The sequence below is a fragment of the Syngnathoides biaculeatus genome, chromosome 4, assembly GCF_019802595.1.
Source record: "Syngnathoides biaculeatus isolate LvHL_M chromosome 4, ASM1980259v1, whole genome shotgun sequence".
NCBI lineage: Eukaryota > Metazoa > Chordata > Actinopteri > Syngnathiformes > Syngnathidae > Syngnathoides > Syngnathoides biaculeatus.
In genome coordinates, this window is record NC_084643.1 from 657501 (window position 1) to 684914 (window position 27414).

General features: G+C 42.2%; 3 protein-coding genes and 2 long non-coding RNA genes across 5 annotated transcripts in view; 2 read left to right on the plus strand and 3 right to left on the minus strand.

Annotated features, from left to right (window-relative positions):
- usp39 (ubiquitin specific peptidase 39) overlaps positions 1-2751 on the minus strand; it is an 8367-nt gene extending 5616 nt beyond the window's left edge. The window contains exons 1-7 of the mRNA XM_061816553.1: positions 2582-2751; positions 2231-2312; positions 2058-2152; positions 1848-1984; positions 1427-1579; positions 233-458; positions 62-136 (exon numbers count right to left, since the gene is read on the minus strand). Of these exons, the coding sequence (XP_061672537.1) occupies positions 62-136; positions 233-458; positions 1427-1579; positions 1848-1984; positions 2058-2152; positions 2231-2312; positions 2582-2651 (838 nt within the window). The 5' untranslated portion in view covers positions 2652-2751. The remainder of the gene's footprint in view (positions 1-61; positions 137-232; positions 459-1426; positions 1580-1847; positions 1985-2057; positions 2153-2230; positions 2313-2581) is intronic.
- Positions 2752-2958: 207 nt separating this feature from the next.
- Positions 2959-6090, plus strand: c4h2orf68 (chromosome 4 C2orf68 homolog). Its single transcript, XM_061816556.1, has 4 exons — positions 2959-3313; positions 4957-5072; positions 5142-5287; positions 5366-6090. Exons 1-4 carry the CDS (start codon positions 3138-3140, stop codon positions 5486-5488), a joined length of 561 nt encoding a protein of 186 aa, XP_061672540.1. The 5' UTR covers positions 2959-3137; the 3' UTR covers positions 5489-6090.
- LOC133499060 (uncharacterized) lies at positions 5528-15534 on the minus strand. Its single transcript, XR_009794534.1, has 4 exons — positions 15327-15534; positions 8411-8549; positions 8216-8280; positions 5528-5650 (listed from the first exon to the last, which is right to left on the minus strand). It is a non-coding gene; the product is annotated as an uncharacterized LOC133499060 (long non-coding RNA).
- Positions 15535-15728: 194 nt separating this feature from the next.
- On the plus strand, positions 15729-17217 carry LOC133499059 (uncharacterized). The gene is made up of 2 exons (XR_009794532.1): positions 15729-15886; positions 16660-17217. It is a non-coding gene; the product is annotated as an uncharacterized LOC133499059 (long non-coding RNA).
- Positions 17218-20309: 3092 nt separating this feature from the next.
- Positions 20310-26194, minus strand: mat2ab (methionine adenosyltransferase 2Ab). Its single transcript, XM_061818270.1, has 9 exons — positions 25946-26194; positions 25110-25187; positions 24899-25021; positions 24205-24317; positions 23969-24112; positions 22105-22323; positions 21839-22021; positions 21612-21745; positions 20310-21191 (listed from the first exon to the last, which is right to left on the minus strand). Exons 1-9 carry the CDS (start codon positions 26037-26039, stop codon positions 21089-21091), a joined length of 1191 nt encoding a protein of 396 aa, XP_061674254.1. The 5' UTR covers positions 26040-26194; the 3' UTR covers positions 20310-21088.
- Between the last annotated feature and the right edge of the window lie 1220 nt (positions 26195-27414).

A 27414-nucleotide genomic window follows, 5' to 3' on the forward strand; every position in this document is an offset into this window, starting at 1 on the left:
ATCATTATTATTATTTGGAAAAGTAGTAACGCATGGATGCATTTGTTTTCCTGCCACTCACTTGGCTTTTTCTTTGTGCCTCCGAGAGCACTATGCATTGCATTTAAAAACCACGTCATGAAGTCCACAGCGTCACCTATACGGAGCACGTATCAAAAGCCGACAGTCATCTCCACGGAAAACCACGTCATTCCACATCAATTCCTCTCATCTGCAAATGCGGAATTCTGACCTTGCTTGGTGATTTGGAAGTTCTTCTTGCTGCAAAGCACCACGGCCTGGAGCATCTCATGAGGAGAGACATGGGCCTTGAAGTTTCGGGGATTCCAAAGTTTGCGCATCAGCTCACCAAAGCGCTGCACCAGGAGGAACATGATGTCCCCCGGTGGTCTTCGGATGCCTCGATAGTTTTCCTCCTCCAAAAAGTAATTCCGCAGTGGCGGGACGTTGGAAAAGGCCTTGAAAATGCAAAGCAGTTAAATCAAATTGTGAGCTCTTGGCAATTACTGTAATTTCTGGCCGATAAGTCGTGACTTTTTTCACACTTTCAACCCCGCGGCTTATCCGGTTAATTTTTGCATTTTTTCTAACGCATGCAAGGGGGCACTCAAGCGGAAAAAGTAAGAGTGAGACCAGTGGAATATATGTGCTGAGGAAGTGACTTTTACCAGTAGTTTTTTTTTTTTAACCGGCACTCTTAGCGCTGCGCTAGCATTAGTGCTATGCTAGCGTGTTGGTGCTGTGTTACTGCCATGTCTCGGTGATTTTTACCGGTATGTTTTTTTAACCATCCCTGTTAGCGCAGTGCTAGCGTGTTGCTGCCGCATCTCTAATTTTTACTAGGTTTTTTTTTTTTTAACCGGCTCTGTTAGCGGCACGCTAGCTTTAGCGCTGTGCTAGCGTGTTGCTGCCGTGTCTCAGTGATTTTTACTGGTATGTTTTTTTTTTTTAGCCGGCCCTGTTAGCGCTGTGCTAGCGTGTTGCTTCCGCGTCTCTAATTTTTACTGGTATGTTTTTTTTTTTTTTTTTTTAAACCAGCTCTGTTAGCGCCAAGCAAGCATGTTTCTGCCGCGTCTCAGTGATTTAGGTATGTGTTTTTTTTGTTTTTAAACTGGGTCTGTGACTGCTGTGCTACTGTGATACGGCTGTTTTTGTTTTACCGGTGTTTATTTATTTTTTTAAAACAGCCCTGTTCGTGCCTCTGTGTTGTTGCTATGTTAAGATAAGCTAAGGTATTAAAACTTTGAAAACTCTGTGTACTGTCTTTCTTTGTAAATATCTTGTTTCAATGTGGGCACATGCGTCTTATGTATGTACCAAATGGTATTTCCTTTACAAATGTACTGGGAAAGGTTTATAATCTGGTGCACTCTGTATGCCGGAAATTACGGTAGTGTTCAGTGAAATGAAGAAAGATTATTCATACCTGTAAAACCACATTGGCATAGTCATTGGCTTTGATGTTGTTGAGGCCAACAATGCCTGGCAAATAAGTCGTGCCATCGTAGGCTCGGTAAAGTTTGCCCTGCTTGTCCAAACCCGAAATGTGCTGCTTGGTGAATGTCGGCTTAAGCACGTACTGTGGAAGTAAATAACAATGAATTGCTGCACCATCTCGAGTCGAAAATGGTCAAAAACAAATGATCATGTGCACATCAAGTAAATATTTAGTGAATACCTGCACAATCTAATCAGGTACATGAAACAATAATAAAAATATGTCATTAACAAAGACAAGGACGTCCTGGTATTAATTGAAAAACGTTCCTCAAAGCCAGCGATAGATGGATGGATGGATATTTTTCTTGGTAAAGTGAACGCGTGCCGTGAGCAAACAGCTGACTCACCGTAATGTCTTCTAGTGAAGAGTCAATGATCTCGTAGTTGTCAGGCAGACAATAAAACTTGAGCGTGTGCAGGTTGAGGAACACATGGTGAGTAAATTGGACACTGTGGGTGTACGCGTGAGATTTCAGACCTCGACCTACACAGGGAAGCGAGTAAGTACGATTTAAAGTATGGAAAGTGATGTTTCAGCGAGACGACAATACACATACCTTGAAAATACTTCCCACATATGAGGCAGGCATAAACGTTGATGTGTGAGAGAGAGATGGAGCAGAGCTTCTCAAAGTCAAAATCCAGCACACTCCTGAGGGACAAACACAAACGTATGGGTTGAGCTAAGCCCCCCTCGCTAACATTTGCATTTGCTAACAACCCATCTTGCCTGTTTATGGTGTCAAGATACGGACAGTGGCGGCTTCTTCGGTCCTCCACAACACGACCTCGTCCTTTTTTGACTGGCACTACTACATGAAGCCATTCAAATGGGGAGCAGAAATGTTTCAGTCATCGCACGGTGCGAACTTGCTAGCCAAACATACTAGCTAGCAAGGGTAACAAATGTCAAATGTTTAAAAAAAAAAAAAAAACATATACATATTTCTAACTACTATACATGGTGGCGGAAGGCTGTCTGCCCGAGTCAAACGGAATTATTACTATGTGGCGTGTTTAAAAAGTGTTTTGACGTTAGCATCGTGCTAATCTAAATGACTATAGCATAATTTGCCCCCACCGTCTTCGTCGTCTTGGTCGTCCACATCATCTTCTCTTTCACGCTTCGGAGAAACCACTGCGGTTATCATAGTGTAGGGTTATTATTATTAATTTGATTTCAGACAAACGAATCGGTCGAACACGAAACGCGTCGGAGCCCGCCGTAATACGTCATTCACCGCGACAGAGTGGGGTATGTAAATGTATGTCATATATTAATAATCACAAAATTAATGAATATAAAAATAATATACATAAGCTGAGAGTGTTCAGCGTCGGAGCTCAAATTTATTTTGGGAATTTATGTAAGTTTCATTTTATAATTTTTTCGAACGTGCATTTTCTTTTTCGGGTTATTCACAGTTTGGGTATTTGTACCTTTAGAATTCGTTGGGGTATTATTATTCTATTTATTCTACAAATGAAAGTGTTTGTTTATATGTTTATTCAAAATGTTTAATTACAAATCGAAATAATCAGCCTAAAGCCAACATTGAACTCCGGAAGTGTGTTGTTCCCCCGCCTCCCCGCAACTTACAAGTCACTAGCTAGCCATGTAGCTTTTTGTCAGACTCATGTGGCTACTTTTGCATTGTTCCCATCATCATCATTCTGTCACATTTCGTGGAACTATGTCTGCTGAAATGGACATTTTAAGAGATGAAGATCACGAGCTGAAGTACAAGCGCGGGGGACGTTTGGATATGAGCCACGGCTTCCTGCACCATATCCGCAGGAACCAGATCGCCAGGTGGCTATAGCTAATGCTAGGCGGCTACGTTTTTAGCCAACATCGATAATGGGCCGACAGATGCTCCCCGTGGATGCAGTCTGCAAAACAATTGAGCCGTAAAGAAACTCCACAAAAGTTACAACGACTTTGTTGCGTCTTTTATACACAAAAATGCATTTTATGAAAGGGCTAACATGAGTTTGAGTCGTTTTGGGTTCGCTATCACACGTGAAAGGGGAATGGTTGTGAGGGAGGAGATTGCATTTTATGTCAGGATAGAAAACAGACGCTCATCCTCACAAGCGTCGCGGGAGCGCTGGAGCCTTTCCCAGCTAAATTCCACTTAAATACTAGAAGAAATATTTAGAAGCTCAACCTCAGATCAAACCACTTGTACAAACTACAGCAAAACTAGAAGTTTGTATACACGCTGAAGTTCATTGCAGGTGTACTGTGTACAGTATATGGCGCAGTGTAGAAGTGATTAATCAGTCTGGCTTGTTGGCTGGTTCAAGTTTTGAATCTTTGCCTTCCTGCGCCGCAAAAAATGTAATAAGGTTAACGACTGTTTTCGTCTGAGGTCACACAACGTCCGGTTTAGAAAACGGTTGCCATTTTGGATGGGTGAATTCACGTAAGCGAACCACAATCAATCAGTTCAGAAAAGTGTATGAATGGGGGTGCACTGCTATGTTTTTTTGTGTTGCTCAAACGAAAGTGGCCGTTGTGAAGCTTCTCTTTCTTTTCGACTGCCAGCTGTGATCAAGAACCAGTGCGAGAAAACTGAGCAGTTAGGAACGAAACAGCAGCAACTGTGACTGTCTCGTATTAGGAGAGCCGATCTAACAGCCAAATCATTCCCTTATGTCAGAGTTTGCTCAGAGCATTTTGTTCTTGGTAGGCATTGGATACCTTTTAGAATTTCACACCTACTTAGCAATAACTAAGTTCTGTGAAGGAGAAGTATTCTGTGTGTTGTGATTTATGACAAATTTGCAAAAACAAAAATAATCTACACCTCTTTTATTGGTGTAATCAACATCATTTAACACAATGGTGACTATTCGCGAATGAATACTTTCGACAGCATTCACTCAGAAATTAAGTACCTTCATCCTACATATTGAAATTGCATTATGCGGTGCACTAACCTTACCAGTGGATACGACTGCATCACGAACCCAGCCATTGATGAATTAATTGTAGGCCTCCAGACATTTGGAATTCTTTAGTTGGTCCATGGGATAATGGCCGCTTGTCGAGAAGAGGAGATAGCTGACGATGTCTGGATAGGTTACGCAGTTCGAAATTCTTGCTCCATGTGTCGATATTGTCGACCAAAGCACACTTCTTGTCATAAGTTTCTTGAAACAACATCTAATGAGCCCCGATAACTTTCCAAAGTCTTCTTAGCCACCGTATGTCACTGTTAACAGTCGTATGAAGATTTGTGTAACACGGGTCTGTATGCAAAAGCGATAGCGTGAACCCATCCGACATGGCGGCGATTGTAAGCAGTGCCCGGATTAGATCGCATGGTCGAAAACTGTAGGTGTGAATGTGAAATATCTGCCGGGATTGGCTTTCACTCACCAGCGCTTTGGAAAATGGACATAAGGATGATTTATTTATGAATATTCTTGTTTGTCTTTCCCTTCAAGAGATGACTATGACAAAGAGGTGAAGTTAGCCAAAGAAGCTCAGCGGCGAAGGCACACCACAACTCCTCAACGACCCCGGCGACCTGACATTCAGGTTTACCACCCCCGACAAAGACGTAAGGCTTTTTGAAAAAAGTTATAAAGGCTGTCGAGTTGAAGTCACATCTCGTATTATAACGTTCTAGATGAATCGGAGCCGCGGGCGAGCGCCGAGGCGGAAGACTGGAATGAGAGCGGCTCAAGCACCGAGACGGAGATGCAGGGAACTGAACTCTTCTGGCTGGACTATCAGGCGGACTCGGGGAACATTACGTCCTTCCTCGTGCACAAGGTGGCCAAACCGTCCTCTGCAGTTGTGAGCAAGCTCGTTTTATAATTGCTTTATTAATTATTTTGTTTGTGTCTTAAGGATGATAAGCCAGCGAGGGTGGTAGAACGCGTTGCTGAAAAGAACGTCCTGGATTTAGCCATGAGGGCGGTCCTGGAGTCTCGCATCGGAAAGGAGATGGACAAAAGAAGAGATAAACGCTGAGGGGGAAATTGAAGCGTGTAGTTTGCAACGGTCACCGTAGGCAAAGACTTGCCGACAACATCTTCACCCTGATGAGCGGGAGGGCTGCAAACTGAGCTGGCGCGAAGGAGGAGCCGGACGAGTGCGTCGCAGGTGTGAGCTCAGATCCGATCCGCACTCGTCCTGTGTTTTTGAAAAGGAAGGACGCACGGCTAAAATCAGCGATACGGTCAAGGGCTGTCCGGACTGCATTTCGCTTGTGGTTTTTGCTGCCTCTGATTCACATCACTGGGAAGCATCGTTCATGTTTACTTTTTGTCGGGAAAAAAAAAAAAAAAAAGCTGTTGACAAAAAAAGACAATTGCTGGAAGTGGGGAACACCACAGTTTTCTCAGTGAGTTAGTTTGGACCTTGACCATGTATTTTGCTGTTTGTTTCATTACTTCTATTATTATTTATTTCATTTCGTTATGATTTCTGATCACAACTTTTTTTTACCCGTTTTACTTTTACTTTTTTTTTTTAATCTTATCATGTCCAGGGTTACTTTTGAAGAAAACAGTCATACAATCTCTGTTGTTTTCTACACGTCACACAAGCAATAAACCACTCGTTTACCGGCATACTTATTTTCTCAACTCATCACTTCTGTCTTACTAAATCATCCCTGTTCTTTGGAAACATTAAATGGGAATAAAAAGGTTTTTTTTTTTTTTACATCTTGTCATCAGCAGGTGGCGACAAAAAGTAACATTCCAACTCTGGGTGAGAAAGTTTTTAAAATTCACCAGATGCATCCACATTAATGTTTAAATACTTTCAATTTTGCACTTTGTGTCACTATCTGGTCTTTATAACTTTTGTTGTGTCCCCACAAAATGCTTTTTATATCTAATTTTGGTCCAGATCATGTATATTGGGAGCACAAAAAAAAAAAAAAAAAAAAAAAGCACTTGATGCGCCATTATCGCACTTTTCAAATGGGAAATCCAGTGGTTTGCATTAATGTATCCAACAGGTCATGTAATATGTACTCTATCTTGACAATGTGATGTTAACCTAACCCTCTCATTTAATAGTTTTTTGAGATTTTTTTAATCGACAATCCCGAATTTTCAGGGGTGCTGCCATTTTCGCAAGTCACATGACCTACTTGCGCGGATGTGACGTGTTACGTGCCGTTCAAAACGGTGGATCACATGGGACACCATTTATGCCCAGCGCTGATTTCTCGGATTTATCCTCATCTGATGAAGAAATAGCAGTAATCGGTTGATCGGGAAGACAGAGGAATACTTGTACACAGATTTGAACCTGTGCCTGTAAAAAATGTTGATCTTTAGACGGAATGATGCTGAGTCTGACTACTCTGAGGCCTATGTGCAACATATGTGCGTAAACAAAGGCCCCGGGAGCTCCGGGCCGGCAGCCGCGAATGGTTCTTCGGACAGGAATGACACAGAGCCTGACGAGTGAGCTCCGGCGGCAGGCCGTGAGCTGAGGTTTCAGGCGGTTGAGGCCTTTGGCTGCGGTTCGGTGGTGGCAGAGGGCTTTACCCTAGCTTCGGTCTACGGGGGTAACAGCCTCCGCCACCTGGAAGTTTGGCTGGTGGCCCGCCGCCGCCCGCTTTGTTAGTCCCGGATGCCGTAGCTAGACTAAAGGCCTCTGCCGCTACTGAAGATCGGCTAAAGGGCTCCACGGACGTCGAAGCTCGGGTCGTGGCTCGCCGCCGGAGCTTGTGGCCCACCTTCGGTGGCGGCGGAGGCCTTTAGCTTAGCTTCGGCGTCCAGGGATAACGGCCTCTGCCGCCTGGAACCTCGGCTCGCGCCCGCCACCGGGGCTCGCTCGTCAGACTCCGCGTCATTCCCGTCCAAAGAACCATCCGCGGCTGGCGGCCCAGAGCTCCAGGGGACTTTGTTTACGCACTTATGTCGCGTGCAGGCCTCCAACTAGTCAGACTTAGCGTCATTCCGCCTGAAGAACCATACGAATATTCAACATTAATTACAGCCACAGGTTCAAATCTGTACGGAAGTATTCCTCCTCCGTCTTCCCGATCAACCGATACTGCTATTTCTTCATCAGATGAGGATAAATCCGAGAAATCGGTGCCGGGCATAAATGGTGTCCCATGTGATCGAGCGTTTGGAACGGCATGTAACACGTAACATCCGCCCACGTAGGCATCCGCAAAAATGGCAGGGGCCTTGAAAATTCATAATTGTCGATAAAAATCTTCTCAAAACGGTCTTAAATGAGAAAGGATTTAACATCACATTGTCAAGATAGAGTACATATTACATGATTTATTGGATACATTGTTCATGCATACCATTGGATTTCCCCTTTCAATATGAATAAAAAGGTTTTTACATGTTATCATCAGCAGGTGGCGACATACAGTAACATTCCAATTGGTTAGACAAGGTTTTATAAGTCACCAGATGCATCCACATTTCCGTTTAAATACTTTCAATTTTGCAGTTTGTTCCATCAAATGTACCACTATCTGGTCTTTATAACTTCTGTGTCCCCACAAAATGCTATTCATATCTCATTTTTATCCAGTTCATGTCTATTGGGAGCACAAAAAAGCACTTGATGCTCCATTATCGCACTTTTTAAGTTACGACAACCCAACTGCTATTATTTGTGATCAGATGTGGATGAAACTGATTTGATTCTACATAAGTTTCTCACACGGGTGTAATTTCACAAGTCTGAACCAGTTTGATGTTAAGAACCGACCTTAAAGTTCCCAACGGCACATCCTGGCGCCACCAGTAAGTTGGCAGCAAGAATGTTGCACTGGTCTGGAAGCAAAACAAAGGCACACACTCTTTACTGAGGGGAACAAATAACTTGGCAGTGACTCACACATTGACAAACAAACAAGGAGGAGTGACTTTGCTTTTTTTCAAGGTTCAAGAATGTTACGCAAACCTTTTCAAGGACGATCCAGATGTGCTGCGCTATTGGTGGCTTCACTTTTCAACCGGCATGCGACTCTGCCTGGAATTTCGGGGTGCCTTCTCTTGCCGCCCCCCCCCCCCCCGCTGTTCACGCGGGGTTCGGCAATTGGCTGGAAAAACAACCAATCAACATGCCGGGAGCTCCCTCACATTGATGTTATATAAAGAAGAAGCTGTTGTCTTGACAAACACCCTCAGGAGACATTTTAATTCTTGTCAAAACACGATAAATCTTGTTGTAACGGACGAGGCAGCAGGTGTGCTGCTTACGGTATGCGCAATTATACACAACATTGTTGTTATGCAAAACGTTATCATCATGCCTTTTGTAACTTTTTTTTGGGCAATTACTGAACCCTATTGGAAACATCGTAGGTGCATGTCCACTGTGAGAGACAATCTAAACAGAAAAATCCAGAAATCACAATGTATGATTTTTTTTAACGATTAGTGTGATCCAGCTGCAAATAAGTATTTGAACACCTGAGAAAAACAATGTTAATATTTGGTACAGTATCCTTGGTTTGCAAATACAGAGGTCAAACGTTTCCTGTAGTTGTTCACCAGGTTTGCACACACTGCAGGAGGGATTTTGGCCTACTCCTCCACACAGATCTTCGCTACATCAGACAGGTTTCTGGGCTGTCGCTGAGAAACACGGAGTTTCAGCTCCCTCCAAAAATTTTCTATTCGGGTCATTGTCACGTTGAAAGACCCAACGACGACCCATCTTCAATGCTCTGACTGAGGGAAAGAGGTTGTTCCCCAAAATCTCACAATACATGGCCGAGGTCATCCTCTCCTTGATGCAGTGCAGTGCAGTCGTCCTGTCCCATGTGCAGAAAAACACCCCCAAAGCATGATGCTACCACCCCCATGCTTTACAGTAGGGATGGTGTTCTTGGGAAGGATCATCATTCGTCTTCCTCCAAACACGGTGAGTGGAGTTATGACCAAATAGTTCCATTTTGGTCTCATCTGACCACAAAACTTTCTCCCATGACTCCTCCGTATCATCCAAATGGTGATTGGCAAACTAAAGACGGGCCTTCACATGTGCTGGTTTAAGCAGGGGAGCCTTCCGTGCCATGCGTGATTTCAAACCATGACGTCTTAGTGTATTACCAACAATCACCTTGGAAACGTTGGTCCAGCTCTTTTCAGGTCATTGACCAAGTCCTGTCGAGTGGACCTGGCTGATTCCTCACCTGTCTAAGGATCATTGAGACCCCATGAGGTGATATCTTGCATGGGGCTCCACTCCGATTGAGATTGACTGTCATTTTTAGCTTCTTCCATTTTCTAATGATTGCCCAACAGTGGACCTTTTTTTCCCACCAAGCTGCTTGGCAATTTCTCCGCAGCCCTTTCCAGTTGTGTGGAGTATTACAATTTTGTCTCTGGTGTCTTTGGATAGCTCTTTGGTCTCGGCCATGTAGCAAGTTTGAGTCTTACTGATTGTCTGGGGTGGGCAGCTGTCTTTATATAGCCAACAACCTCAGACTGGTGCATCTGATTCAGGATAATCAATAGAGTGGAGGTGGACTTTTAAAGGCAGACTAACAGGTCTCTGAGGGTCACAATTCTCGCTGATAGACAGGTGTTCAAATATTATATTATTTGCAGCTGTATCACACAAATAAATCGTCACAAAAGCATACATTGTGATTTCTGGATTTTTCTTTTTAGATGATCTCTCTCACAGTGGACATGCACCTAAGACAGAAAATTTCAGACCCCTCCATGATTTCTAAGTGTAAGAGTGTGTTCAAATACTTATTTTCTTCACTGTACTAGCTATCGAGAAGACGTGATTAAGTACCCGCTCTCACAAGATATCACGCCATGACAAATATTCCATCAGCTGTCATCTTAAGCCTGCAGGAAATGTCACCGACCTGGAGAAAGTATCTGGCCCGTGCGCCTCCGCACGGTGCCGACCACCAGCGGCACGCTGGGCTGCGAGTGACCCGACACTCCCACTTGGTCTTGCAATCCGTGGCGAGGTTTTATGCTTTGCTCATTGATTTTGTGTGCCAGCAGGAAGGCCCAAGTTGTATTTAAAAAAAAATTGCTTTGACTGCCAGAGGGATATTATTTTAAGAATGTTTTTTTTTTTTTTTTTTTTTTAAATTGGAAACTGTTTCAGGAGCCAGTACAAGACAGCTCACAGAATGAGCCAAGCTCTATGTTTGGAGCGGCGATAGTGCACGTACGTGTGATTAGTGGGTCTCCTCCTCGTATTTTAGTCTGGGGGAAGGAGTTTCCCATTCAAGGCCGCAACAGCGCAGCTCGAGACCGAACACGGCCGGTTAAATATAGACGGTCGAGTGAGCCACCGCAGTAGTGGAAACACAAGGCTGCTGTATTTACACTGTAAAGGACGGCGGTCAGAATGGGATGACGTAACTTGCGCGCAAATATACTCCAGCCTGATAAATTGTGACTGCGCTGATCTAATTTAATATGCAAAGTCATCTGTCCTACACATGGAAAAAAAAAAAAAAAAGTTTCATCCAATGACTTCCCGATTAAAGGTCAGTAGGGTCAAATGTATTTGCGGCATTATTTGGGTCACATACCTGACATTTAAAAATACAGTACATGCAGGATTTGAATCAGGCTGATGTCTTCACGTTTTCTCATCTCCAAAATGTTTTGTAACGGAACACGGTAATCAAGCACAAAGTAGGATTTGAGTGTCGGTAAAATAAAATCTAAAAACGCCAGTGATCCTTTAGTAAAACGGGAACTGGTGGCGTGACCGTTCAAAACCGTATTTCTTCAAATAGTTGCGCGGGGTGTTGGTTTACCCATCTGCAGCGAGTAGTTTACTCAAAGTAAGCCATTTACTTGAGTGGAGCCCTCTATTTGCACAAATGACGACAAAGTAATGCTAAATTCATGTTAAAGTAAAAATGGAATGTAGAGCTGCGATATTTCTATTTTTATATTCTAACTTTCTGCATTGTAACGGATCATCTGCATGCCTGCCTCAAGATCGTAAACAAGGCAGACATGCGCAAATGTGCTGGCAAACTTACAGTGAAGAAAATAAGTACTTGAACACCCTCCGATATTGCAAGTTCTCCCACTTAGAAATTATGGAGGGGTCTTTCAACATGACAATGACCCGAAGCACACAGCCAGGAAAACCAAGGAGTGGGTCCCTAAGAAACATATCAAGGTTCTGGCGTGGCCTGGCCAGTCTTCAGACTTAAACCCAATAGAAAATCTTTGGAGGGAGCTGAAACTCTGTGAAACCTGTCTGATCTAGAGAAGATCTGTGTGGAGTGGGCCAAAATCCCCCCTGGAGTGTGTCCAAACCTGGTGAAGAAGTACAGGAAACGTTTGACCTCTGCAATTGCAAGCAAAGGCTACTGTACCTATAAATATTAACAGTGGGTTTTCTCAGGTGTTCAAATACTTATTCGCAGCTCTATCACACAAATATATCGTTAAAAAAAAAAAAATCATACATTGTCATTTCTGTGTTTTTCTTTTCAGATTATCTCTCTCACGGTGGACATGCACCTACCATGGAAATTTCAGACCCCTCCATATTTTCTAAGTGGGAGAACTTGCAATATAACAGGGTGTTCAAAAACTTATTTTCTACACTCTACATCCATTTAATTTGTCCTTCGGAGATGACGTGTACACAGTATTGTTTGATGCAGGCTTCATTAATCGGTTCTCACTGTTTGTTTGACAAAAGATTAAAGTTCTCACACCGCAGCCTCTCACGAAGTTGACTATTCCGGTTTTGGAGCCAAAATGTTTTGACTCCAGTTAGCTACAAAAGAAGGAATTGGACTGCTCTCAAGACAAATTGTGGTGGCAGGAATATGGAAGTAGACTAGTGCCACCGGAATTTGAATAGGATTTGAATTTGAAATAGAATTTGAATTCGAAAAGGTAAGTGGATTTGAATTTGAATGTTACATTCAATAATTCGCTGTCTGAAATATTATGGACGTAGACTAGTGCCACGGGGCTTTGAATTTGAATAGGATTTGAATTTGAAATGGTCAGTGGATTTGAATTTGAAATAGGATTTGAATTTCAAATGTTACATTTAATAATTCGCTGTCTGAAATTCAACTTTGTTTTTAAAAATCAACTTCGTTGTTAAGAAGACGGGGTTACTATATGAAAGTAGACTAGTTCTACCGGGATTTAAATTTATAATTTTACGTGAATTTGAAAGAGGATTTGAATTTGAAATGGTGAGTGGATTTGAATTTGAAATCGGATTTGAATTTAAATGTTACATTCAATTATTCACCGTCTGAAATATTATGGAAGTGGACTAGTGCCACAGGGATTTGAATTTGAAATGTTACATTCAATAATTCACTGCCTCATGCTTTTTAGAATATATCTACTTTTTGATCATATTACTTTTGTCTTTTTTTATATTTTATCATTTTTATCCCGTTTTAAATGTTTTATCTCTTTGTTTTCAAATGCCTTTAATCATGTAAAGCACATTGAGTTACCTCGTGTATGAAATGCGCTGTACAAATCAATTTGCTTTGCTTTGTCTGAAATTCAATAATTCGCTGTCTGCAACATTTCAAATTCAAATCCCAGTGGCACGAGTCTACTTCCATATAGTAACCCCGTCTTCTTAACAACAAAGTTGTATTTTAACAACGAAGTTGAATTTCAGCCACGGGGATTTGAATTTGAAATGTTACGTGGATTTGAATTTGAAATGGGATTTGAATAAGAAATGTTACATTCAATAATCTGCTGTCTGAAATTCAATAATTCGCTGTCTGTAACATTTCAAATTCAAATCCCACTGGCACTCGTTTACTTCCATATAGTAACCCCATATAGTAACAATACAAAGTTGTATTTTAACAATGAAGTTGAATTTCAGCCACTGGGATTTGAATTTGAAATAGGATTTGATTTTGAAATGTTAAATCCAAAAATTCCAAATTCAAATTCCAGTGGCACTCATCTACTTCCATACAGGAACCTTTACATGGATGTCTGCATATGGCTTGGGCTTTTGGTGGGTGGGTGTGGCGGTTCGGTGGGGAATGTAGAAGACATATCTGCAGTCTTACCAGTTTGTCAACATGAACAGCGCTCTTGTTTATTTTATTTTTTTTTAATATAATTGATTGCACAGTATGTTCCAAAAATTTAACCGGTGACATTTGCTTCTTAGCAATACTCCATCATGAATAAATCATTATGCAACTAGCTGGGTGTGCCGACGTGCACACATGTGCAAATAAATTTGTTTAGGCAAAGACACGAGAGGGCGGGGCGTGAAGTCAGGGTATACACACAAATCACACTGTTTACTTTCTGCTACTAATTTTAGACACCGCTAGTTCATGTAGTTATTAGTTTAGAGAGTGCAAAGTACTACTGAATGCAAGTGTACTTCTTGACCACCGGGTATATTTTTCCTGAGAAAAATGAAAATTATAGACATACCATCTTCTCAACATATGTGTAGAAATATTTGAAATGGCACAACCTTGACTTTTAATGGTAACTACATTCACTCACATTTGAAAAATGTACGGGTGTGGTCAGTCATGCTTGCAGATAAAGTTGCGGGTATTATTCGGGATGGAATCTCAAGACCTTAAAATAACTTACTGGATTAATATGACATAACTGTAAATTAAAAATAAAATAAACAATTGCATAACTAAAATAGAAACTAAAACTTCAAACTCAGAAATGATAATTTCCAATTTCAACTGATATGAGAGGAACATGATATAAAACGGTATTTAAAATTTTTCATCAATAGCAATGGTTAACTTGCATTTCCTATTTCCGAGTGAATACTGGTTGTTTTGGAGCAGGCTGTTGAGTTAACAACGTGTATGAAATAAATACATAAATCAATGAATGTCAAGACTACACAAAATAAGCTACGTCTTACAATATCTATTTTTTTGTACTCGTAATAAATTTTACGCGTGTGATTTTTCGCACTCGACTGCAGATTTGCGAGCACAAAGGCGCACGAGCGCGCTCGTCAAAACGTGAGTGACTATTTACAAGGGTGTATTCAAAATGGTGGTTGAGATACATTCAGGGTGTGTTGAATTATTCTTCGCTCATGCGCAACAATGGAATGCAAGTATAGGTTTTGACTTGGAATTTAGGCTAATTTTGTTCTGTTCTACATCGACAGCTGACCTGAAATCAACTTTGACAAAACTCAAATAATATATGATGTCCAACACTGCTCTATTTATTCGAACTTTGCATTGATGTGGACATGTAAAATTGGTCTTGCGAAGCGACAAACATCTTTGCCAAAATTCAGACTAAAGAAACTAAATCCGAGCTGTTCTCAGGCTTCAAAAGAGGAAAATAGTTGACCCGAACGACAGCTGTTGCCCAGTACCTCCGACGACTTTCTTGACCTTGACAACCGTGTGAAACTGAGACTGTTACGTCCTTCTTTGTTAACAAGTTAAATGTTTCCTTTAGGACACCATCTCCATGTAGAAACATTCTTGTTTCGGTTTGAGTAAAAGGAAGCGACTGGATGAGAACATTTACACAACATTTGTATGCACTAAAAGTATTCAACCACCTGCCTCGTCTCACAAAGGCTTGATCTGGTATCAATCCATCCTTTGTTGATATCAACATTTGTAGGATTTTTTTTTTTTTAATCATTCTTGCAGAAGTCAAACTTTTGTTGGACAAGTAGGCCTGGTTCTCGGTCTCTGCTCTAATTCCGGCTATTTTCAGTTTTTCTTCTTTATTTTTGGTTTTGGCAGCGCGCAATTAAAAGTACTACCAACGAGCCATACTTCAACAACCTAGCATGCTAACAAGTGTACATAAAGCCGTTCATCACAAAATAAAAAATAGCACAAAAATTTTCTTACCCATGAAAGATTTTCACCAGTGTTACCTTTTTGGCGATTGTTCCAAAGGGGAAGGCTGTTTTGATGCTTAACACAGTCCAGAAGTGAACCATTCCAAAAGCCTAAGGACTTGTAGATATTATCGACCAGGTGGGCGGCAACTACACTTACAAAGGGCCGACGCAGAGGTGGCCCACGGTGCTTTGGTACAACACGATTGACGTCGCCACTCTGATTTTTCACATTTCATCTAATATCTAATTTCACATCATGATCATAAAAAATAATCTAATTCATCTCAAGTATTTTTTTAGGGCTCAGCACCTTCAATTTAACACAGGCATCATCGATGGACCACTACATTTTTTCACAGTTTTCAAAGGACCTTTTGACTCCTCACGTGAAAGTTTGACCGGAAGATACACAGGTGTGACACACAGCTCTATTAAAAAAAAAATAAAAAAATGGATAGCTCATTGGCCACCAAAAATGAAGTCGCCATCCGCCATCTTGATACTCCCAAAATAACCGTGCCGACCTGTGCATCACCAGTTTCCTGGCTGTGAGAAAACATTCCACAGGTAAATTAGAAACATTTACTTTCACACTGTTAAAGTTTGTTTGGTTTTTTTTTTATTTTCTGATGAGCTGAATTCACTTGAACAAAATTTTGTTTACAGTTGTTGTTCACCGTTCAATCTCTGCTTCACCTTTATCGGCAGACGTTTTTTTCATGAAAAAGCGATGTAAATGGTTTCCTAAACTTCATCAGTGGATAAGCAAGAAAACACATTTTCTCTCAATTTTTTGATGAATTTCAGAATACAGAACTCAGCAAATTGAATTTGATTTTCAAATGTGAATCTGAAATAGGACGTCGCATAGACAAACGAAAAACGCGTTTAGCATGTATTTTCCCATTGAGAGTCCTTATTTCCAAAAATATATTTGATTGACTTAAAATGTAATATTTTTATGACAAAAACATGCTTAGTTTTTTGGCTACGTTATGATGATAGTGCTTCACATCATATTTTGGGAAAAGTTAACGTGTCACAGAAATCGGGCCCTAGCTAATATGCAAGGTTTCTTGGTAGTCACAGTGTTATATGTCTTTCCTTTGCACTTAGCCTTTTTTGGCTTACCAAGTCGAATTAAAAATCCTTCATGTTACCAGAACTGGAAAAAATGTCAAGCTCACACAACCAGTTTTAATTCTACATGCCAAACTTTGAGGAAAACCCCTGCCATAATCAAACCTATAAACCATGTTTTGGAAGTACCAAGATGGCGGCCAAAATACGCCTTGATGTGTATGCGCTATCCACTTTTTTTTTTTTTTTTTAAATATCAGTGAAGGTACCCAGGCTCCATCAACCTGCATCATCGAAGCAATGGAGACGTGTGGAGTGATGAAAAACTGCTGCGATCCAGCCACAGGAAAGAAGCACACGGGGACAACAAAAGAGGAAACGTGTCCATTTTGTCAAAGAACCAAACATCATAAAGCCACTTTTTGGCTTTTGGAAATGCAATACCCCTGCAAAAAGAAATGACTGTTTAGACAAATTATGTCTGAAGCAAAATGTGAGAAATTAGTTTATCGCGACAACTGATTCTCATTTTAATCGGGGTCATTTTTGACCCCACTTGTGGACGAATGGTTGTGCATCCAAGGGTTAAAATTAAGACGCAACCTGCCTTCAGGTTAGCAAATACTTTAGCAATCCAAAGTATCTAGCCTGAAGGGTTAGCGTGGAAAAAATGACCTCACTTAAGTTATTTTTTTTGGTTCATATTTGTGCTTAGCTATTTGACTAATGGTGTTTGCTTAAGGCTCATTTCTAGCTATTGGTGACAATTGTACAACCATGACTAAACTGTTTTAAAATAAAAATGAAATACTCGTGAATTTGTTTGGGATTGGGGGTCTTTCATGAACAAAATTACTCCTAGTTAGTTCGCAAGCTAAATTACATCTTAAATTTATCGGATATGCAGTATAAATTATGTAAACAGTAGCGAGCAAAAGCATATAGAATTAAAGCAGCAGCTAATTTGAATCGATGCAGCGTTTCCATTGGGCTTCCACGTCGACTCAGGAAGCTTACATGATAAGCAGCAGGCTCACCGTGACTCGATAATTTCAACCGTCAATCGACACGGAGGTCATTCGCGATCCATGAAGGTGGTCAGTCAATAACATTTTTGAGCGTTCACTTCCTCAGATACACGTAGTCATGGCCCAAGCTCACGTTCGCAGCCACAGATCAACAAGATGACTACCACCAAATTTATTTTATGCTTTTATGTAGACTTAGGTGAAAAGAATTAAAAATAAAATGAAAAGATTGCAAGTTATTCAACCTCTTAATGCCTTGACCTTTTAGTTCTGTGTTTCACTTCATGAGAGACATCTAATGTATTTTACGACTCGGTGACATTTCAAATTAAAGTGAGGAGCCCACTTAAAGGGGAAATCCAGTTGTTTGGGTTAATGTATCCAGTAGGTCATGTAATAAGTACTCTATCTTGACAATGTGATGTTAAATGCTCTCTCATTTAATAGTGTTTTTTGTCTTTTAATCAACTACTGAACATTTTCAAAAATGGACTTTCGCAAGTCACATGACCTATGTGCGCGGATGTGACGTGTTGCGTGCCGTTCCAAACACTCAATTACATGGGACACCATTTATGCCCAGCGCTGATTTCTCGGATTTATCCTCATTTGATGTAGAAATAGCAGTATCGGTTCACCGGAAAGACGGAGGAATACTTCGATACAAAGCCGTGAGCAGGTCGGTTGATTGGGAAGACGGAGGAATACTTCCATGCAGATTTGAACTTGTGGCTGTAAATAATGAGCTCCCCGCCGAGCCAGGAACTCGCTCACGGGGCCACCGCTTGTCAGACTCTGCATCATTCCGCCTGAAGAACCATCCATATAGTCAACATTATTTACAGCTGAGCAGGGGAGTGACCTCACGACTCCGCCGCCATTACTTTACAGCCACAGGTTCAAATCTGCATGGAAGTAGTCCTCAGTCTTCCCTATCAACCGATACTGCTCGTTCTTCATCAGATGAGGATACATCGGAGAAATCAGCGCTGGGCATAAATGGTGTCCCATGTAAGTGACCCCTGCGTAACGGGCACTTAACCACGCCTCCTGAAGTGACGTCACGCCACGTGCGCTGACATAAGACAAACAGTAAAAATGGCAAATACAATACAATACATTCTGAACTGAGAAAGACTCCATGCTTCTGATTTCATTCAAATCAACGATATATTATAGATTCTAAATACAATACATTCTTAACTGAGACGCCATGCTTCTGATTTCATTCAATCATTCACACGTAGCAATGTTATGCGAGCGGAGAACGTCTCATTCATTTATAGGAGACGTGTATTAAAAATCAAATTTAGGGCATATCTTCGTGCAAACAGTCTGGTTAAGCTTCTGGGCGCGAGCCAGCAAGAAATCAATACGTTTGTGCAATCCGATCATCGCTAAATATCGCTCAACAAAGAATAAGTGTCCATCGTTCACACGCAGCAGTGTTATGCTAGCGAAGAACTTCGAATTCCTTTATACGAGACATCTATTGAAAATCAAATATAGGGCATACCTTCGTGCAAACATATGTGTTCTCGTTGATATTAGATGGATTCAGTTGATGATGCGGTCTAAAACGCTAACTAAACCTATACTGGACCATGCAATGTTGTCTGAGAAAATGGCGGGAGCAAAAACGGGCTTTGTTTTATGCAGATGCAATATCCACGGAAGGGTCAATTGAGCGTTTGGAACGTAACATCACATACGCCCATGTAGGTCACGTGACTCGCGAAAATGGCAGCGCCGCTGAAAATTCGTAATTGTCGATTGAAAATCTTCTCAAAACACTTAAATGAGAGGATTTAACATCACATTGTCAGGATTATAATATATATTCCATGACCTATTGGATTCATTGTTAGTGCAAACCAGTGGATTTCCCCTTTAATGACTGATAAGCTTGTGGAAAAATTCATCCCTGTACATGTGTAACAGCTCCAACTACAAAAAAAAAAAAAAAAATTCCTTTTTTTTTATACGAGTGACTGACACTTTCGGACTTGAATTACCTAAAATGTATTTAATCTCATTCCATGTGAAAACTACACCAATTTGTACAGGCAAAAGATACTGACAGACGTTGCAAGTCTTTTTTTTTTTAATGTTTTTTTTATTATTACAGACTACAAGGTAAGTGTTCATTCAAAACATGGAGCACATTACAGATTGAGCTACGTCTTCTTGGTCAGAGCATGTTTGTGGGTGAGGAAGAGAAGCAAAAAGGAGGGGTGGGGGGGGGGGGAGGAAATCGAAAAGGCACGTAGAGTATACACTTACTGTCGCCAAGGATTACGACCGGCAATAAGAGCACTACATGGGATGGCCGTGTAAACAAGGTTGGTTTCTCTGTACTACACCAACCAAATGTTGCCATCGCACCGATGAGGGTTTGTAAGAGCCAAAGATTTGCAGATGCTTTTTAAAAAAAAAAAAAAAAAAAAGTTGGGAGTGGAGAACCAATGCATCCATTAAAAAAAAAAAAAAAAAAAAAAAAGTAATCCAAAATAAAAACAATAGTCCCATTTGCCATCTGTTTTCGAGGTAAACCAAAGCTTTTCTGTACGACACTCTGGACCCTCAAGTAAACAAAACAAATGATCAAGTCGAGAGGAATTCAAGATTCAGTAACCGAGTGTTTTTAAAGCTGCCGTCTGAAGCCTCGACTTCTCTGTATCCACACCGAGCTCCAGAGAACAAAATAAATAGCCTTGACATTTGATAGCCAATAAAGAATGCAGACTCCAGCAGAGCAAAGGTGCAAAAATCGAGCTTCTCTGTAACTACACTCGCCATCAATGCACCTGCAGAGTCCAGCGGGCTTAATAACCACATTTATCTTTAAAAAGGAGCGTTCAAGGGGGGAAAAAAAAATAAAAAAAAAACCACGGAAACTAAATGTTTCATTGCTTTCAAGTTCACCGCACACCTCTGCAGACCAGAGCAGGGACATAGCAGCCTCTGACTTTTCTGTATTACGTCAGAAAACAGCAAAGGTCTGCAGCGGGATGGTTCCCGTTCGTCTCATTGGAGAGATTATAAAAAAAAACAAAAAAAAAAACCTTAACATTTAGCTGGCTCTTGAGCCTGAAATGCATAGCAACAACCTTTAACATTTTTCCATTGTGCCTCTCTAACATCCTCCGCGAAGACAAGGAGCGATGCTAGCAACAAAAAAGACGAGCGGAAGATGGGGAAATTTGCGGCCGGCTGACTCGACTAGGAATGTGGCTCGGTAAGATCCGGAGATCCGCCCGAGCGCTGAGGCCAGCATTTAAATTTGACGTGCTCTTTTTGGAGTAGCACCAGTGAACGAAAGCCAGCTACAGAAATACGAGCCACCGCTGCCCCCCGCGGACTATTAGACGAGACTCGGGTTAAACAACGACAACTGCGGCCCAATCGGGCTCTAGCACAATGAGAAGGGGACAAGTTCTTGGAACACCAAGCTTTAAGGAAAAAAAGAAAGCCTGCAAGGAGCCAGCATGATTAAAGCAACCAGCAAAACGAGACAAATAGGGAATCATGTGGCAGATGAATCACTCCAGCGAAGGGAAAGAGAAAAGACAGCTAATAAGGGCATTTCACCCCCCGAAATCTTGGAGGCTTCTCTGTAGTATACACCAACAAGCCTGAGGGCGAAAAGCTTAACAAGGGTTTAGTATTTGAGCTTTTTGGGAACCTCCCATGGGAAGGAGTCACGGCCAAAGTGGCCATAGGCTGCCGTCCTCTGATACAAGGGCTTCTTCAGATCCAGATCCCTAGAATACATAACCAGACAGGTTTAGCGGCTACCGCGCACTCCCCCCGAGATCAGACGCACACATTTTAACCTCGCACAGGCCAAAATCGGGACGGGCTTTTTTTTTTTTTTTTGCACCCACCTAGAGAAGGCTGTGGAAGAAAAATATAATGCAACACTTACCCCATCTACCATCCTTTCATCTGAGCAATATGGTAACAAACTTCAGTCAAAATAACGCCCCCCCCCTCAAAAAAAAAAAAAAAAAAAAAAAAAACCTCATTCTGCGCTATGACCATGCAACTCTGAACTACGAGTGGACTGAACTCCCGTAACGACACCCAAGACGGAGGAACAAAAAAAAAAAAAAAAAAAAAAAGCAAAGAGGCCAGAAGCTGGAGAGTCGAAGAACAGCCGGCGGCTTCGGGTCCTACATTACCTGACGATGACTCCCGGACGGAGGTCAAAATTCTTCCGCACGATGTCCAGCAGCTCCCGCTCACTCTTGTTGGAGGTCCCGTAGTGGAAGATAGAAATGGACAGGGGGTGGGCAACTCCGATGGCGTAGGACACCTAAGACGGCAGCGTACGTTACGCATGGCGCAAGACTACCTGGAACCGCTGGACAAGGCGTCCGCAGACAAAAAGTCACCGCGGCTAACTGACCTGAACCAAGACTCTCCTGCAGAGCTCAGCCTTCACCAGGGACTTGGCGACCCAACGCGCGGCGTACGCAGCGGAGCGGTCCACTTTAGTGTAGTCTTTGCCGGAGAACGCCCCACCTCCGTGGGCCCCCCAGCCGCCGTAAGTGTCGACGATGATCTTGCGCCCCGTCAGTCCGGCGTCCCCCTGCGCGACCAGTCGACGAGGCTCAATACCGTAGGTGGCTCAATTTTCCAACATTTCCGAAGCGTCCGGACCGTTCAAGTTACCTGAGGGCCCCCGATGACAAAGCGGCCGCTCGGCTGCAGGTGGTAGATTGTGTCGTCGTCCAAGTAATTACAGGGGACGACGCACTTGATAACTTTTTCCTTCAGGGCGTCCCTCATCTCCTCCAGGCAAACCTCCTCGTCGTGCTGAACCGAGATGACGATTGTGTGCACCCGCACGGGGAGCATGGCGCCGCGGTCCTGACGATACTGGACGGTAACCTGAGAGGAGGTCAGAGGGGCAGCTTTAATGGCCGGAACTATAGGCTTGACCGAGGGTGTCCAAACTCTGGCCCCGGGAGCCAGGTGTGGCCTTCTGCAATAAGGTTACAAGTGTTAAATAATATCACTAGTTTAATTTATGCAAACGTGTGTTTTTAAAAACTTGAATGTTACAAGATATACAGTACAGCCCCAGGTCTCAAATGAAAATTTTGAGATTTTTTTGCTTCTGTTTTCAAACTAAAATCGGTAGTCGCACGACCCTGACAAACCCCGGAAATAATCCGCGAGGCCAGACCAGCTGACCCGCAACCCGCTTTGTTATTCTGTATAACGCAGCCTCTGTACGTAGACGTGTCCCTACAGAGATCATTTTTCCCCCCCTTCCGATTGAGGACTATTAACCCCCATCATGGCTCCAAAAAAGGCAAGTGGAAGCTCACGACCGAAGAACTCCTGCACCTTTCAGGAGGAGCAGAACAAGACGGCGGCGACGTCTGATGAGGCTGAAGGCAAGAAGGATGTCCCAAGTGCTGATATCAAACCCATCTGCGACAAATGGAATGAAATCCATAATTTCGCAAAACTTCATCACCCCAATAAAAGCGAATCGAGCAGAGCACTGTAAAATTTTAATGTTGTAATGAGCCACTTCAGAAAAGTGCTTAAAAGATGGCAGAAATCAGTGACACTAGATTCATTTTTTTTTTTTATGTGAAAAGGGGGCAAAGTCAGTCAGTTTTGCATTGCTTTTTTTCTTGTGAACGTGAGTAATGCCCTGTTCCATAAGCATTTTTGTTTTCTTTCAAAGATTTCGTTAACTTGAGTCACGAGAATGTTTTTGGGCGTCACTTTTTGTAAAAATAAGTTTTTGCTGCCCCCCCCCCCCCATTATTGCTTGTTTTAAATTATTCTGCACTTTTTTTTTTTTTTAAATGTTTACAAGGCTGGGGGCCGAGTCGCTACAGATACGGAAATGCACTCCCAGCCTAGCCTACTCTACCACTAAAGCATACTTTAAGCAAAAAATGTATTTCTTTAATTATTTTATTTTATAAAATAGTTTAACTTTACACGTATTCCTACTTTGAAGTTTATCATCAGGAAAAGCCAGAAAAAACCTTTAAAAAGCCCAAATTTTGTAGACTTGAAACGCATCATTTCTTTTTCCATTCATTGCAATGGGAAATATTGATCCGGTTTCGAACAAATCACTTCTTGAACCGCATTCTAGAACGGATTGTGGTCGAGAACTGAGGCTGTACTGTACTTTGTAATACATTTTAATAAAATTAAAATACTGTATACTTAAACATTACACTATATGACCCTACTTTTTATTTACCATTTTGTATATTACAAGACATGGGATTTTTATTTATTAAAAAAAAAAAAAAAAAGTTACATTATAAGATGCAAAATCTTTAAAATTAACTACATGCTAATAACATTTTCATTGTTACCAATAGCTAAAGTGAAATCACTTTAATATGTTTAACGGGTTGGAACATGTTCAAATATTTTGGCAGTGGTAATAGCACATTTTACAAACAAGGTGACATAGCTTCCTCTTTCGTCTTCTTTATATGGTCCTTAGCAGAAAGTTTTGTCATCCCCGGTCTGGCCCAACGGGACAGATAGCTACCTGCGTCTTTGAGTCGGGTCTGAGCCAAGGCAGAGTGCCGTTGCGCCGATGCTCGGCCATCTTTGCGTTCAGCTTGTGAGCGAGCACAATTGTGAGGGGCATGCACTCCTTCGTCTCGTCTGTGGCATACCCAAACATCAATCCCTAGAAAGTGTGGGGAAAATAACCTGGCATCATGCTCATGCGCCATTTCAGCACAACGGTTAATTGAAGAAGAGGGTGAGCGGAAAACTGACTTGGTCCCCTGCGCCGATGTCCTCTTCGTTGCGGTCGACGTGGACGCCTTGAGCGATGTCAGGAGACTGCTGCTCCAAGGCCACGAGAACATTGCAGGTCTTGTAGTCAAAGCCTGCACACACAACACAGATCTTAAATAAACTCCTAACCCAGTCGAGTCGAATCTCACCGAACTTTTTTTCCCCCCCGTTTGTTTGCTTTTTGTTGCAAGCCACATGTGACTTGCAGATGCACCACTGCTGGAGTGAAGTAAAATTTGCAAAATTGAGGCGGTGCACGTCCCTTGCGGGTGTGTAATAATCGACAATCCAGTCAACAGTTTCTCAAAATGCCAAAGATCTAAAATTAAAACACTTGCGAGGAATAAAAATTGTGCTTTTTGATGTGAGCCAAAAGCCAACAAATTAAGTGAGGACTATTATGATATTCAGTTTTGAGCTTTGAATGACAAACCGGTATGTTAAGGTGCCATTGGATTGTGAAAAAACTGAATTGAAAAAGAGCGTAAAAATAGTTTTCTGGAGTGACTCCCTCTATGAACCACCTTAATCTTTTATCCACCCATGTCTGCAAACGCATCCGTTAGTGAGCGCTTGCCCAGGCTCGCCCCATAATTATACAAAAGTGCGACACCCACCAACAAAAATGCTTCCATGTTGTTTGAGGAAAATTCAGCAATAATGTCAAACACACCTTTAGCAGAGTCATCATAGCCAATCTGGCAAATAGTGTCCCGCACAATTTTTTGGTAGTCCACCGTGGCCCGAGAGGTCACCTCACCGGCCAACAGGATCATTCCCGTCTTGGCAACAGTCTCTGTGGGAACACGCAGCAGGGAATGTAATGGAATCAAAACAAGCATTTAGTCAAGGTTCACACGCAAGGAAAGTTTCATCAGTCTTACCGCACGCAACCTTGGCATCGGGATCTTGCTTGAGATGGGCGTCCAGGACCGCGTCACTGATTTGATCGCAGATCTTGTCTGAAAAATCAGAATAATTGAAAAAAAACTGGTCAGTGTGAAGCACAGGCTGGATGCAAAGTGCAGCCTAAGTGCTGGGGGGGGAGTGGCCCAACGTCTGAAAGAGCCGCCATTTCAAACATGTGCTCGTGCGGTGGGGGCCGGCAGAACTTCACCAGCCGACAGGAAGGCAACTCTACAAGGGCACACGACCGATCCACACAGTCCTGTGAAAAGGGGTGCATTTTCCCTCGTGTGCTTGCTCACATCGATGTTATGTTGTCCCAGACCTGCTCCCCCTGCAAAATACCCCCAGTAACTGTGGTTGCGAACTGCCGCAATATACAAAATTAATTTATTTGAGCAAAGCTACAGAATCACTGCAACTAATTCAACTACCATCCCGTAGCACATTGTTAGCTGCTTACCGAACCGACACGTACCGAACCAAGTGCTTATTCAATCGCGTCTTGAGAAAACAAAGGGTTAAAATAATGTCAGGGGTTTGATATATTCATTGTGAAAAACGCAACAGTATGAACGAGGGAAAATGATTTTTTTAAAAAAAAAAAACGCTTCGACTGAGCGGAGATTAGCTTGCTAACTCGATGCGCGTGTTCTTGCTAAAGCCGACCGGCGCCTCGTTTCCTCGGTCGACATTAAAACAAGACTATACCACAAAAACCAGACATTTAATAAATAAACATTGTTCTACGACGGCCACAATTCGACGGCCTGCCGTCGGCTAATCACGTTCGAGCGGGTTCATGCGAACCTACCGGGATGCCCTTCTCCGACAGACTCCGAGGTGAACAAGAAGCAGTCCTCGTCAATGACGGAGTTGTGAAAACCATTCATCTGGCCGTTCATCATCGTTCAGCGCAAGTGTTTGCGAAGAGACAAAAAAAAAAGGGGTTGTAACGGCGGAAACAGCGAACGCGGTAGCACTGGCGACGCTCCACGAAGGTCGGTCCTCCCGCCTGGTTGCAAAAATCCGCACAGGCCAAGTAAACCTCATGGCGCCCGGCGCCCATATTTATGCTATCCGGCCGGAGGCGCTGACGTCACAGGAAGTGGACTATACCAATGACACGCCTGAATGTGTCCGGCTTACACTACTTGGCATGTTTTACTTGAATGAACACTAGCGATAAAGATAAAAAAAAAAAAAATGTCTGGATATTTGTTCTTTCATGAGCTATGCTAATTTAGACGCCTCTATTAACGCCCAACTGGTTTTACACAATAACTAGCCAACAAGAGCAGACAAGAACACAGCATGATTCACTTAACAGGTCATGTTCTTTCTTAAATACATTTTTTTTTAATTAAGATGCGTTAAAAGTAGTATTTTCTTTCGGCTTGTCCCGTTAGGGGTCGCCACAGCGTGACATCTCAGATGAAACGCTGATATTTGTCAGGCACAGTTTTTACGCCGGATGCCCTTCCCGAAGAAAACCAAAAATATTGTACATTATGCATGTTTGAAGATAATAACATAAAGACATCCAAAGAAGAGTGGAGAACTGTGTAGAACTGAATTGTCCAGACATAGCACTGAACTGTTTTTTTTTTTTACCATCCCTCGGTGAAGATTTCTGGGATAGGCTCCAGTACTCCCTTGTGAGGATCAGCGGCTCATATAATGGATGGATGCATTTTTTTCCATTTTTTTGGAGGGGGGGGTCGTACCTCCTCACCTTCGCCAAAACCTTTTAACATTCATTAATTGTTGCACTTACACCAAATGTCATGCAGTTTTGTATCGTCGAAAATGACATTTCACATATCCGCAATTATCATTTCATATCTGCAGCATACAGCCTCCAAAAATTATTTCACTTCACATAAGCGACCGTCGTCGTTACAGTGCATGTACAGTATACGCTGCTATTGGTGTTTTATTGCCATTTTTTGAGCGCTGTGTGCCTTCAGTGCATTCATCATTTGAGAGCAGACACAAAGACTTGATTTTTCATAATTTTGCCACCTCATATTATATTCAGTCCCTTGGTGATTTTTATTTTTATCCATTCAAACTTGGCAGGTTTGTTCACAACACTTTTGTCCGTCCTTTGGGAAATGAGTTCAAATTTTATTTTTTGCTCAACAGCCGTTGTTCCCAAGGCCCTGTTGCTGGTTTTAGGGCTTGTTGTAAATGTTTTACTACAGCTGTTTCGTCATTTAATAGTTATTACCACGTTGAAGAGGGTGAAACATTGATGGCTTTATCGAATTAGAACGTTTG